Here is a 14,270-nt window from a genome sequence, read left to right on the forward strand (position 1 = left end):
TCCCCTAACAGGCCACGTCTCTGTGAAGGATGAAGATGAGCAGATTTTATATATAACGGTCACCTGGTCACTGTGGGTCAGCGGTCACTCTGTGTCACTGCTTTTTCTGTCACCCTGCAGGGCAGTGGCTGGTCACCTGTCTCTGTGTCACTGTCACCTCGTCACCGGAGGACAGACTCTTTATTGTCTCATGTCTGGGACGGAGAGACTTCCATGGGACACAGAGCGGGAGTCCCGTCGTGTCACCGTGTCGTGTCACCGTGTCGTGTCACCGTGTCGTGTCACCGTGTCGTGTCACCGTGTCGTGTCACCGTGCCCCCCCCCCCCCCCCCGTGACACCCGAGCACAGATTACAGCACACAGCGGGTATTTCATATGATATCCTTTACTTTTGCATTGAGAGAGACACAATTCCGTCCCGCGTCTGTTACAAACACTTCTCCGTATGTACAAATCATCGTAGTGTTAGAATCCCGCCATATAGCGCTGCGGGGGTTAAACGCGCACACACACGAGTCGCAATGCTAGATTTAACCCCCCTGCACCCCTAAAGAGCAGCTGGAATTACATCCGATCTCTATTTAAAGCACCAGTCCAGGTTACACAAGCCCGCGGCGGCCATCTTTTTCCAATTCCACCCGCAGAGCCTAACTGGGTTATGGTTTGTATACACTGCGGCTTCTGCCCTGTACAGAAAAGCTGAAACGATTCCTATGGCAAGGAAAGAAAGCGCTGCAAACAATTGAATTGACAATGGCAGCCATCTTTAATGTGCCCCGTGTATATTCTTTTGCAGCAGGTTTTTTTTTTTGGTCTCTGGGCAGAAAAGTGTGTGACCCGGTGATAAGAAACCTTATCTTTCTCCTAAATAAATAGGACTGATGCTTCTCTGCTGCTCTTAACCCCTCTGCTCCCAGACGGAGCTGCATTGCCCATGTGACAGCAGACGGGTTAAAAGGGGTGAAGAGGGTAAGGCCACGTGATATATATATACATACATACATATAGAGCAGGGGCAGGCAACGCCAGTCCTGTTGGTGGCCCTCGAGGACTGGAGTTGGCCAGCCCTGATATAGAGGATAACGGCCTGCTTGAACATGGCAGGTAGACAAAGGAAACAGAGAGGATTCTGGGAGGCCAGCGATGGTTAATAGGCAGAAACTGTACAGCCGTACGCCCGGCAATAATATCCCCAGTAATAGCAGGAAGTTAGTCAGTTAATCAGGCAGCGCGCGTCATGATGGAGGACAAGGGTGGCGATAATCTGGAAGGCATGTGGCGGGCTTGACTGTTGAACCTTTGGCAGGCGGTGATCACGGATGAGACCTCACAGCTGAGTCGGACGGGCCGCAGAGGGAAGGGGGCAGGGTGGCGGAGGAGTGTATGGGGGTCGCCTGAACCCATTCAGTGCAGGAGAAGGGACATTATCTGCCTCCCCAGTATGGAGAGGGTGAGGGGATGGGGGAGAGATAGAGGACCAGAGGAGAGGGGGAGGAAGGGACCGATGGGGACAGAGGTACAAGCATGAAAAGAAGAGAGAAACGCCAACAGGAGGACGAAGAGGACACAGGGAGAGAGAGGCTGGAAATGGACAAGACAGAGAGCGTAACACTGGTGTGGGGGGCAGAGAGAGAGAGTGGGAGGGGAGAGAGTGACACTGGTGTGGGGGCAGAGAGAGAGAGTGGGAGGGGAGAGAGTGACACTGGTGTGGGGGGCAGAGAGAAAGAGGTGGGAGGGGGAGTGACAGGTGTGGGGGCAGAGAGAGGTAGGGGGGGGGGGAGAGGTGCACAGGTGAGTAACACACAGGAGGGTACAAGGTCTGATTCCCCAGGTATCATCACAAACACTTAACCCCGTGCTGACGGAGGGGCAGACAATATAGTGGGGGGTGGGGGTTGAGAGGCTGCGACACCCATTCCCAAATCCAGGGCTGGGATCCTTTACTCTCTGCAGGAGGAGGGGGGTCTCCCCCTCGACACGGACAGATGGTACATCCAGAAACACTAAAAAAATGAAAGGAATGAACATGATGAGGGATTGGGAATGTAACGTGAGAAAAGGAAACAGAAATCATACAGGGTAACGTGGGGATGGAGTCACGGACAGTACCACATCGGGACATTCCCTCCGTATAACACCAAGGGTCCCTCTGTATAAAGGAGACTCGGATAAGAACATCCCCTGCATATCATCCCTCTGTATAGTGAAGGTTACCTGGATTTGGGGGTGCAGCGTTGGGTTGGTGAGGATGGGGGTTTCTGGTTTGCATCTGGTCCTGGAGATGGTAACATCAGAATCACAGGAGCTGGACTCTCCGGGGAAGGGAGGGGCAGCCGGAGACAGACCCTAATACACACATCACAACACACAGTGCAAGCAACACACACACACACACACACACACACACACACACACACACACACATCACAACACACAGTGCAAGCAACACACACACACAGCACAACATACAGTGCAAGCAACACACACACACATCACAACATACAGTGCAAGCAACACACACACACACACACACACACACACACACACACATCACAACATACAGTGCAAGCAACACACACATCACAACATGCAGTGCAAGCAACACACACACATACAAACACACATCACAACATACAGTGCAAGCAACACACACACACACACACACACACACACACACACAACACACAGTGCAAGCAACACACACACATCACAACACACAGTGCAAGCAACACACACACACACGCACATCACAACATACAGTGCAAGCAACGCACACATCACAACACACAGTGCAAGAAACACACACACCACAACACACAGTGCAAGCAACACACACCACAACACACAGTGCAAGCAACACACACACACATCACAACACACAGTGCAAGCAACACACACATCACAACATACAGCACACAACATACAGTGCAAGAAAAACACATCACAATACACACACATCACAACATACAGTGCCAGCAAAACACACACATACCAATACAAAGCACACACAACACAATAGTGCATAGACACACAACACAGCAACAGTGAAACACACATCACAAAACATAGAACAGACACACACACAAAGCCAACACAAAATACACAAATACAAAACATATAGCAGACACAAGACAATAAAAACACACAGCAGTTACAGGGCATACATGCCAGATATAATACACAGAAAGTGTGCACAAGAAACACACAAGAACACACAAAACCAAGCGCACACATCATTCAACAGCACGGAGAAACAGAGGAGAGAGGAAGAGAATTAGTGACAAGCAAAGTGTGTGGTCCGCAGCCACAGTAACACCCCACAGAGCTGGGAACCCCAAAACCAGGCACCCCCCAAGTCCTAGCCCCGTACTGCCAGGAAACGCCGAACTCCAGTCCTCAAGGACCATCAATAGGCCAGGTTTTAAGCATATTCCTGCTTCAGCACAGGTGGGGCAGTTACTGACTGAGTCACTGATTGAACCACCTGTGCTGAAGCAGGGATATCCTTAAAACCTGACCTGGTGGTGACCCAGCTGAACCTTCCTTGCAGTGCCCGTGCTTATTAACCCCTTCAATCCAATGTTTTGCAATCTCCTCCAGCACTGACGGGTTACAGATGCCAAACAACATACACAGCCAAAGAAAAGCCGGCGTTCCCTGTATACGTGCTTCCCCTATATACACACTGGCTTAAGGGGCCGTCCCTCCTATATACAAACTGGCTTAGGGGGCCGCCCCTCCTATATACAAACGGGCTTAGGGGGCCGCCCCTCCTATATACAAACTGGCTTAATGGGGCCGTCCCTCTTATATACAAACTGGCTTAAGGGGCCTTCCCACCTATATACAAACTGGCTTACGGGGGCCGCCCCTCCTATATACAAACTGGCTTAATGGGGCCGTCCCTCTTATATACAAACTGGCTTAAGGGGCCGTCCCTCTTATATACAAACTGGCTTAAGGGGCCTTCCCACCTATATACAAACTGGTTTAAAGGGGCCGTCCCTCCTATATACAAACTGGTTTAAAGGGGCCGTCCCACCTATATACAAACTGGCTTAATGGGGCCGTCCCTCTTATATACAAACTGGCTTAAGGGGCCTTCCCACCTATATACAAACTGGTTTAAAGGGGCCGTCCCTCCTATATACAAACTGGCTTACGGGGGGCGTCCCTCCTATATACAAACTGGTTTAAAGGGGCCGTCCCTCCTATATACAAACTGGCTTAAGGGGCCGTCCCACCTATATACAAACTGGTTTAAGGGGCCGTCCCTCCTATATACAAACTGGCTTAGGGGGCCGCCCCTCCTATATACAAACTGGCATAAGGGGCCGCCCCTCCTATATACACACTGGCTTAAGGGGCCGTCCCTCCTATATACAAACTGGCTTAAGGGGCCGCCCCACCTATATACAAACTGGCTTAATGGGGCCGTCCCTCTTATATACAAACTGGCTTAAGGGGCCTTCCCACCTATATACAAACTGGTTTAAAGGGGCCGTCCCTCCTATATACAAACTGGTTTAAAGGGGCCGTCCCTCCTATATACAAACTGGTTTAAAGGGGCCGTCCCTCCTATATACAAACTGGCTTAAGGGGCCGTCCCACCTATATACAAACTGGTTTAAAGGGGCCGTCCCTCCTATACACAAACTGGTTTAAGGGGCCGTCCCTCCTATATACAAACTGGCTTAAGGGGCCGCCCCTCCTATATACAAACTGGCTTAGGGGGCCGCCCCTCCTATATACAAACTGGCTTAAGGGGCCGCCCCTCCTATATACAAACTGGTTTAAGGGGCCGTCCCTCCTATATACAAACTGGCTTAAGGGGCCGTCCCTCCTATATACAAACTGGCTTAATGGGGCCGTCTCTGCTATATACAAACTGGCTTAGGGGGCCGCCCCTCCTATATACAAACTGGCTTAATGGGGCCGCCCCTCCTATATACAATCTGGCTTACGGGAGCCGTCCCTCCTATATACAAACTGGCTTACGGGGGCCGTCCCTCCTATATACAAACTGGCTTAATGGGGCCGTCCCTCCTATATACAAACTGGCTTAAGGGGCCGCCCCTCCTATATACAAACTGGCTTAATGGGGCCGTCCCTCCTATATACAATCTGGCTTACGGGGGCCGCCCCTCCTATATACAAACTGGCTTAATGGGGCCGCCCCTCCTGTATACAAACTGGCTTAATGGGGCCGTCCCTCCTATATACAAACTGGCTTAATGGGGCCGTCCCTCCTATATACAAACTGGCTTAATGGGGCCGCCCCTCCTATATACAAACTGGCTTAATGGGGCCGTCCCTCCTATATACAATCTGGCTTACGGGGGCCGTCCCTCCTATATACAAACTGGCTTACGGGGGCCATCCCTCCTATATACAAACTGGCTTAATGGGGCCGTCCCTCCTATATACAAACTGGCTTAAGGGGCCGCCCCTCCTATATACAAACTGGCTTACGGGGCCGCCCCTCCTATATACAAACTGGCTTACGGGGCCGTCCCTCTTATATACAAACTGGCTTAAGGGGCCGCCCCTCCTGTATACAAACTGGCTTAAGGGGCCGCCCCTCCTATATACAAACTGGTTTAAAGGGGCCGTCCCTCCTATATACAAACTGGTTTAAAGGGGCCGTCCCTCCTATATACAAACTGGCTTAAGGGGCCGTCCCACCTATATACAAACTGGTTTAAAGGGGCCGTCCCTCCTATACACAAACTGGTTTAAGGGGCCGTCCCTCCTATATACAAACTGGCTTAAGGGGCCGTCCCTCCTATATACAAACTGGTTTAAGGGGCTGTTCCTCCTATATACAAACTGGCTTAAGGGGCCGTCCCTCCTATATACAAACTGGCTTAATGGGGCCGTCCCTCCTATATACAAACTGGCTTAAGGGGCCGCCCCTCCTATATACAAACTGGCTTAAGGGGCCGCCCCTCCTATATACAAACTGGTTTAAGGGGCTGTTCCTCCTATATACAAACTGGCTTAAGGGGCCGTCCCTCCTATATACAAACTGGCTTAAGGGGCCGCCCCTCCTATATACAAACTGGCTTAAGGGGCCGCCCCTCCTATATACAAACTGGCTTAATGGGGCCGTCCCTCCTATATACAATCTGGCTTACGGGGGCCGTCCCTCCTATATACAAACTGGCTTACGGGGGCCGTCCCTCCTATATACAAACGGGCTTAATGGGGCCGTCCCTCCTATATACAAACTGGCATAAGGGGCCGCCCCTCCTATATACAAACTGGCTTACGGGGCCGTCCCTCTTATATACAAACTGGCTTACGGGGGCCGTCCCTCCTATATACAAACTGGCTTAAGGGGCCGCCCCTCCTATATACAAACTGGCTTAGGGGGCTGCCCCTCCTATATACAAACTGGCTTACGGGGCTGTCCCTCTTATATACAAACTGGCTTACGGGGCCGTCCCTCCTATATACAAACTGGCTTACGGGGGCCATCCCTCCTATATACAAACTGGTTTAAGGGGCCGTCCCTCTTATATACAAACTGGCTTACGGGGGCCGTCCCTCTGATGACCAAAGTGAACCGAAGACCGTGTCGTGTGTAATAGGAATAATTGCGGTGTTGTGGCACATCCTGTCCTCTAATAACACACAAGGGGGCGCCCCCAAAGTGACAACTGCACGGATTAGAGGCAGAGCTCACGTTCAATCCTGGCGGGCTACCTTCTCTAATTACCCCATATTTCACCTATTAGCCCAGCCTTAATTGCCACTAACTTGCTACAACGTGCTTAGGTTTGTGTTGCCCTGAATATCGGGCCTCTTTGAGGGCTGAACTGGAGCACTGCTGCCGGAAGACAATTGGAAGTGTACAGTGATACCCATCATCACTCTACATTGCAGCATAGACAGACTGACTGTGGTGGGTCCTGCATCTACTAAATGCTAATGTAAGAACATTCGAGAGAACCGATGTTAATCACATGTCCCACCAGGCACCCAGCACCCATGCACGTAGCGGCAGCCAGAATGACAAAAGCAGAGACTTCCACTATACCCATGTCCCCCCCCAAAAAACAAACAGAACAGATCAGATGTGTTAGCTACGTAGAGAGCGGAGGGAAGTGAGGAGCCGAGGCTTGGTGTTAGGGAGGAGATACCAATGGGGAAAACCTTGGTTAGTGGAGAGAAATGTAGGAGCAGATCCCTTGCAAGGCCGAGGGGCCACTATGGACTTACAGTTGGGAGTCCTTCAAGGGGCGTCGTTGGGGGATTCTGGAAGGAAGGTGTGAAGGACTCGTTGGAAGAGGGTGGAGGAAGACGAGGAGTGTTGAGGGTGGGGAAGAATTCTCTCTGCGAAGCCGTAGATGTGTGAGGTTTTCTTTCGTCTCTGAAGGATGTCCAAACGAGGTCAAAAGTGGAGATAATTGTCATGGTATAAATGGTGGGGCAGAGGAGGAAGATGATGGATGAAGGTAGGCAGCACGGAGAGTTTACATTGGTTTCCAGATCTGTCGGCTATCGGAGACTTCTTTTCTCTGCGGTCAAGGTGCGGTGTTGATGTGGAGTAGAGGGTGTGTTTTGGCTTCACTCCTGCTCTTTGCTGGTGGGCATTGTTCTGCTCTGCACGTGGCCTGCCAATGCTCACTCCCGTATACGAGCATCAGCGAAAGCCTGGTAAAGATCCGGGGGTTGGAAGATCGTGTTCTCTTAGTCATCTCTCAATATACAAATAACATCGTAAGAACGTGAATATATTATTGTCACCTAGCTAAAATGTTTTTCTTTCTGGCTTTTTGGTTAAAGTTTTAGGCACTGCTTTGGAGTACAGTAAGAAATAAACTGAATGTTATATATATATATATATATATTTATAAAATAAAGTCCAAGTAAAGCTTCACCACATGCAGAGCAAGAAAAGGGGGAGGGTCAAGTTCATGGGTTTTGGGTGGGTTGTCTGGTTCCTTTGAGTTATACCAGGCCAGGCATGAGGGCTGGCTGTGCGTGGAGCCCTCTGCTTGCTTCCCAGCTGCAGTTTCGACTTAGGTTTAACAGTGCGGTAGCTAGTTCAGCGGCATCAATAGCTCTGGCTTGGGGCTCGGTTGCATATCTGCGCCCATAGTTGCCAGCCGAGTATGAGGAGGAGGAGAATGTCATTGAGAAGCTGGAGTTGCCAGTGCCATCAACACTGCCTCGTCTTGAGCCTGATCTGGACCCAGTTTTGGAGCCAGACCTGGAGCCTGAGGCTGAACCAGGGCCGCTGGCGTTGTACGGGCTGTAGTAGCCTTTGCTCGACTGTGAGGATGCTTCCAGGAGTCTCAAACTAGTGCCGTCTTCCACCATGCTCTTCTCCATGGCCTCCTTGTAGGAGATCTTGAGTTTGGTTTTGGGACAGGTGAGATATTTGGAATAGGTGTTCACGTCTCTTAGTTTTTGGGCAGTGCGGGTGTCAATGGTGCCCTTCTGGAGGGCATCATCCAGGCCTACGCGTCCTGTGACATCAGGCTCAATGAGGCCACCGGTGAGGTATTGCACTTCCAGGAAGCGCTGCCCAGCCTCATAGTACAACCAACCCTTCTTCAGAGCTTGAGCAGCCGACATCTTTGTCTTTGTTCTTGGGTCCTCAAAGCCATTGTAGGCCTTCTGGGCCAGGCTAATTCTATCTACCATGATTTTGTCCACAAGGCCTTTGTTGACAGCATCAATAACTGTGAATTTTTCCCCTGTGATCGGGTCAATGATGCCACCCGTACAAGCTTGAGCTTCCAGTAACCGCTGGCCGGTAATGTTGTCTACAAGGTTGCGATGCATGGCTTCAGTGATAGTTACTTTTTCCAAGGTATCTGTGTCCACGATACCAGCAATCGGGCCTGACTCTTCACTGGGGTCACTCCAGGAAGACAATTGAGCCCTTCCGGCTGGGCTTGCTGGATAAGAGGAAGAGGAGCCCACTGAGGAGGATCTGGAACGAAATCCACTCATGTTGCCTGAGAGCATGTCAGCAAACTCTGTGATGGATAAGGTCCCAGCGCGATACTGGTCCAGGGAGGACTGGTCAATCAGGCCTTTGGCAATGGCATCATCGATATCATACTGTCTTCCTGATCTTCTGTCTGTGATCATGGACTTTACAACCCCATCTGAGGAAGAGATAGTAACCTCTTCCCACTCACATTCCTGTTCAGAGAGCTCTATATAGGTCTGATGGTCAATAAGTCCTTTACGATAAGCCTCATACACAGACATCTCTTTACCCGTCTCTGGGTCAACAATGACCACTCTGCGTTTGCGGACGGAGGACTTGGAAGAGGTCTTTCTCTCACGCTTCTTCTCCTTCAGAAGCAGAAGACAAAGTCCAGTTTCTGGGTCAGTGATGCATCTCTCCATGAGCTGAAGGTAGGTTAGATTCTCCTCTGTATTGGGGTCAAAGAATCCCTTGGTGTCATCACTTGGATCAATGAGGATCTCATTCATCTCTTCATCAAATAGGCCTCTTTTATAGGCGATCTCCACTGGCAGGCGATGGCTTTCCTCTGGATCAATAATGCCTCCTGTTGCAATCTGGGCTTCAAGCAAGCGGATTCCATGATCTTTCAAAATCAGTCCTTTCTTCATGGCTTGGAAGAGAGAGATGAGCTTTCCTGAGTATGGGTCCTTGTAGCCAGTCACCGCCCTCTCGGCTGAGAGAAGCTTATCTTTGAATTCTGTTCCCACTATGCCCATGCTTACAGCCTCTTCCACCGCCAACTTAAGGCATTTTATTGGGTCAATCACATAGCCTGTGGCTGCTTGGGCTTCCAGGAGCTCGAATGCTGTACCTGGTCTGATCATGCCTTTCTTCATTGCTTGGTAGATGGAGTATCTTTCTTTGGTAGATTCCACATAGACACCAGCAATACAGCTTGTTCCCTCCAGAAACTTCTGCAGGTTTCTGGAAACTTCCTCGACAGAGGTTAATCCATCTTGTAGACGTTGAGCTGTAATTGCATCAATGACTTGGGAACGCACCAGCTCCTCCATGCTAATCTCTTTTCTCAGACCCTTGAATGTCAGCTTCCTTTTATCTGAGAGTGGCAGTAAGAAGAGCTTGCTGTTCTCATCCCTCCGGCATCTCTTCAGGAGCTGAGAATAACTGAGCATCTCTTCTGTGGAAGGGTCAACGTAACTCCGGACCTCGCTTGGTTCTGATAGCATGTCGAAGGTATCTTTGTTGAGGTATCCGCGTTGATATGCAATTTCGGGTGGGATGTGGAATCCAAAGCGGGGATCTATGATGCCACCTGTTGCTAACTGGGCATCAAGCAGTCTCAATGCTTGATCAGAGGGGATCAAATCCTTCTTCATGGCCTGGAAGATAGAAATCAAGTGCTCAGTGTAAGGATCTCTGTAGCCTGTTACTGCCCTTTCAGCAGATAGGAGCCGGTCATGAATTTCGGGCCCTACTACCCCTTTTCGAACAGCCTCATCTACAGTCAGCAATTCATTCCTCACGGCGTCTACCATGAAGCCTGTGGCTGCCTGAGCATCCAACAGTGAATGGGCAATATCTGGGGAGATCAGTCCTTTCTTTAAAGCCTGGTAAATACTGATGGTTTCTTTAGAGCCTGGCATTTGTATTCCTGCAACACAGCCTGTTCCATATAGGTATCTCCAGACAGTTTCTATCTGTATGACCTCCTGAATGGTCGTTGTTCCCTGCTTTAGCATGGTATAGATTTCAAGCGTGATGAGTCTAGACTCGTACAACTCCTCGGCAGTGATGCGGCGACGCACAAAGTCATAAGAGTAGAGCTCCTGTTGCCGGATGATCTCAGTTTTCTCAATGATCTCAATGATGATGATGATCATGCGTTCTTTTGTCAGTCTGCCGGAACGGAACTCTTCCATCAGCCTCTCTCTTTCCTCTTGGGGCAGGAGGTCTGACTGCATGAGCTGCATTATGGACATAGAAGAGCCAGCCATGCTCCCAGCAGGGATGTCCACTGTAGTCTCTTCCAACACATTCTTTACTTCTGACTCAGTATAAGACCTCGTGCTCTCTACCACAACAGGCTTCTCCTGCTTCTTCAATGTAAGGAGATTCAGCCCTGTAGCTGGGTCTTCAATACATCTTTCCTTCAGTTGCAGGTAGGTGAGATTCTCATGAGTGTTGGGGTCAAAGAATCCTTTGGTGTCATCAGTGGGGTCAGAGAGGATCTTGCTCATGACCTCATCAAAGTAGCCACGCTTGTAGGCAACTTCCACAGGAACACGGTGACTGTGAACTGGGTCAATTATGCCTCCGGTGGCAATCTGGGCTTCCAACAGGCGGACTGCATGATCCTTCAGGATAAGACCCTTTTGCAAAGCTTCAAACACAGAAATGGTGTTTCCAGAGTATGGGTCTTTGTACCCAGTAACCGCTTTTTCAGCAGAAAGGAGCTTCTCATGGAGTTCAGGCCCTACAATACCAGCTTTCACAGCTTCATTGACATAGAGTTTTTGATTTTTTACAGGGTCAATGATAAACCCGGTGGCAGCTTGAGCCTCGAGGAGAACAAGTGCAGTCCCAGGCCTCAGCAAGTTCCTCTTCATGGCTTGGTAAATGTTCATCTTTTGCTTGGTCTCCTCCACATATACGCCAGCAATGCAGTCACTGCCTTGGAGATACCGCTTCACAGAATCGGTTTCCGATATTTCTTTCACGGACTTCTTGCCTTCTTTCAGCTGCTGATACTGAGCTTGGTCAATGATGTTGGACTCCAGTAGCTCAGCGGCAGGCACCGGGGCTCGGAGACCAGTAAAAGTCAGGCGCTGCTGTTTCTTGGTTTCGGTTTCTTCCACAATGGTAATCATGATCTTGATGATCTTTTCTATTGTGACTTTACCAGTCTTATACTGACGGATCAACTCGATCCTCTGTTCCTCTGTGAAGTATTCAGAGTTAATCAGCTCCCAAATAGTAATGGTTCTTCCTTTAAAGCTGCCACTGGGCACCTCGACTGCTGTCTTATCAAAGGCTTCCTTAGCTTGCGTGTCAGTGTAGACATCTTCTTGCTGTGACTGTATGGCCTGTTCAGATAGAGGCAGCAAGTAGTGGCCTGTTTTCTTGTCGACTTTACATTTTTTCTGCAACTGTGCATAGGTGAGGTTCTCTTGACTGTTTGGGTCATAGAAACCGGTGTTGTCATCAGTGGGCTCTGAGAGAACTTTAATCATTTCCTCATCCAGGTGGCCCCGCTTATAAGCAATGTCCAGTGGGAGGCGATGGCTATTTACTGGGTCAATTATGCCACCAGTGGCCAACTGTGCATCTAGGAGCCGTATACCAATGTCTTTGGGGATGAGTCCTTTTTTTAGGGCTTGGAATAGAGACAATGCCTGTCCTGTGTAAGGGTCCTTGTAGCCTGTGACTGCCTTCTCTGCTGAGAGCAGCTTCTCGTGGTATTCGGGACCAACAATGCCAGATTTGACTGCCTCATCTACAGGGAGCATCTCATTATGAACAGGGTCTATAATGTATCCAGTGCCTGCCTGGGCTTCGAGGAGACTTAGAGCTGTGCCTGGTTTCAGAAGGTTTTTTCTCAAAGCATCGTACAAGCTGAGTTTCTCACCGGTTTTTTCCACTTGGACTCCAGCTATGGCTGTGGTTCCAGTCAAATACCTTTTAACAGAGTCCACCTCAGAAGCCTCCTTCACAGACGTCTTGCCCTGGTGCAGTTGGTTGTACAGGTCTTTGTCTATGATTTTACTTTCCACCAGTTCTGCGGCTGGGACTGGGCCTCTTAGACCATCAAAGCACAGCTGTTTCTTCTTCTCGCTCTCTTCCACCACGGTGATGATGATCTTAATGATTTTCTCTACGGTGATTTTCCCTGTTTTGTACTGCCGAATAAGCTCGCGCCTCTGCTCTTCCGTAAAGTATTCGGAGTTGATGATTTCCCAGATGGTAACAGTCTTCCCTTGGAATTTGCCGAATGGAACAGACACGGTGGCTTTCTTGAACACATCTTTGGCTTCTGAGTCAGTGTAAACTAGCTCCCCCTTCCCAGCTTTGTCAGTCAGAGGCAGCAAGCAGAGCTTTGTTTCTGGGTCAATCAAACTCCTCTCCATGAGTTGCAAGTAGGTAAGGTTTTCGTGGGTATTGGGATCAAAGAAGCCTTTTGTATCATCTGTGGGGTCAGACAATATGTTGTTCATGTCCTCATCAAAGTATCCACGTTTGTAAGCCACTTCCAAGGGCAAACGGTGGCTGTTCACTGGATCAACAATACCTCCTGTGGCAATTTGGGCTTCCAGGAGACGGATGCCATGATCCTTCACAATTAAGTCTTTTTTCATGGCTTGGAAGAGAGAGATCTTCTCTCCAGTGTATGGATCTTTATACCCAGTAATTGCCCTCTCGGCAGACAGCATTTTGTTGTGGATTTCAGGGCCAATCACATTTTCTTTTACTGCCTCGCTAACAGTCAGTCTCCTGTTCCTCACTGGGTCAATTATAAAGCCTGACGCAGCTTGAGCCTCCAGCAAAATCAGGGCAGTCCCAGGCGTTAGGAGCTTTTTCTTCATGGCCTGGTAGATACTCATCTTTTCGTTGCTTGGCTTAATCAGCAGGCCAGCAATGCTGCTTTCCCCTTGCAGATACTTCCTGACATCTTCACGCTGGGCGATATCATTTACAGACACTTGCCTACTAGCCAGTTTATCCAACATCTCTTTGGTCAAGATGCCAGCTTCATAAAGTTTGGTTGGGGAGACTTTCTGCCTTAGACCATCAAACGCATTCTCTTGCTCTCCATTCTGAGCCGTGCCATCCATCTTATCGCTACCATTGGGCACCGGCCTGGTCTGTGTTATGACCGTTTCTTTGCGGATCAGGATTTCTTTGGTTTGTTCCAGGGCTAGCCTATGTTCATGCTCCAGCTGGCCCAGTTTCTCCCGGAGTTTTCGGTTCTCTTCTTCCAGGAGCCTCTCTTGCTCCTGCCTTTTCTTGTCCAACTGCTGCAGCTCCTCTTGTTTGTGACGGACTTTGTCCTCAGCCTCCTTCTGCTTCTTTACTGCATCGTCCATGCTGACTTTGAGAAGCTTCTTTTCCTCCTCCACCTGCCTAAGCTGCCACTCCTTCTCATCTTTCAAGTTTTGGGCCTTGTTGACCTCGGTCTCATAGAGTTTCTCCAATTTGGCTTTCTCATCCTCAATGTATTTCTCCTTCTGAATCAGTATTTGCTTCTCCGAGAGGAACGTGGATTGCAGAGTTTTGGTCTCTTGGCGTAGCTGTTCTCTTTGAGTCTTCTCCATCTGTAAAA

The 14,270-nt window shown here is 49.6% G+C and overlaps 1 protein-coding gene across 1 annotated transcript in view; it reads right to left on the reverse strand.

Annotated features, from left to right (window-relative positions):
• Nucleotides 1-367: 367 nt before the first annotated feature.
• Nucleotides 368-14,270, reverse strand: part of PLEC (plectin) — a 624,499-nt gene continuing 610,596 nt past the window's right edge. The window contains 3 exon segments of the mRNA XM_075581086.1: nt 368-2,003; nt 2,215-2,346; nt 7,225-14,262. Coding sequence (XP_075437201.1) covers nt 7,957-14,262 — 6,306 coding nt within the window. The 3' untranslated portion in view covers nt 368-2,003; nt 2,215-2,346; nt 7,225-7,956.

This window comes from Ascaphus truei, chromosome 2, assembly GCF_040206685.1.
Source record: "Ascaphus truei isolate aAscTru1 chromosome 2, aAscTru1.hap1, whole genome shotgun sequence".
Taxonomy (NCBI): Eukaryota; Metazoa; Chordata; class Amphibia; order Anura; family Ascaphidae; genus Ascaphus; species Ascaphus truei.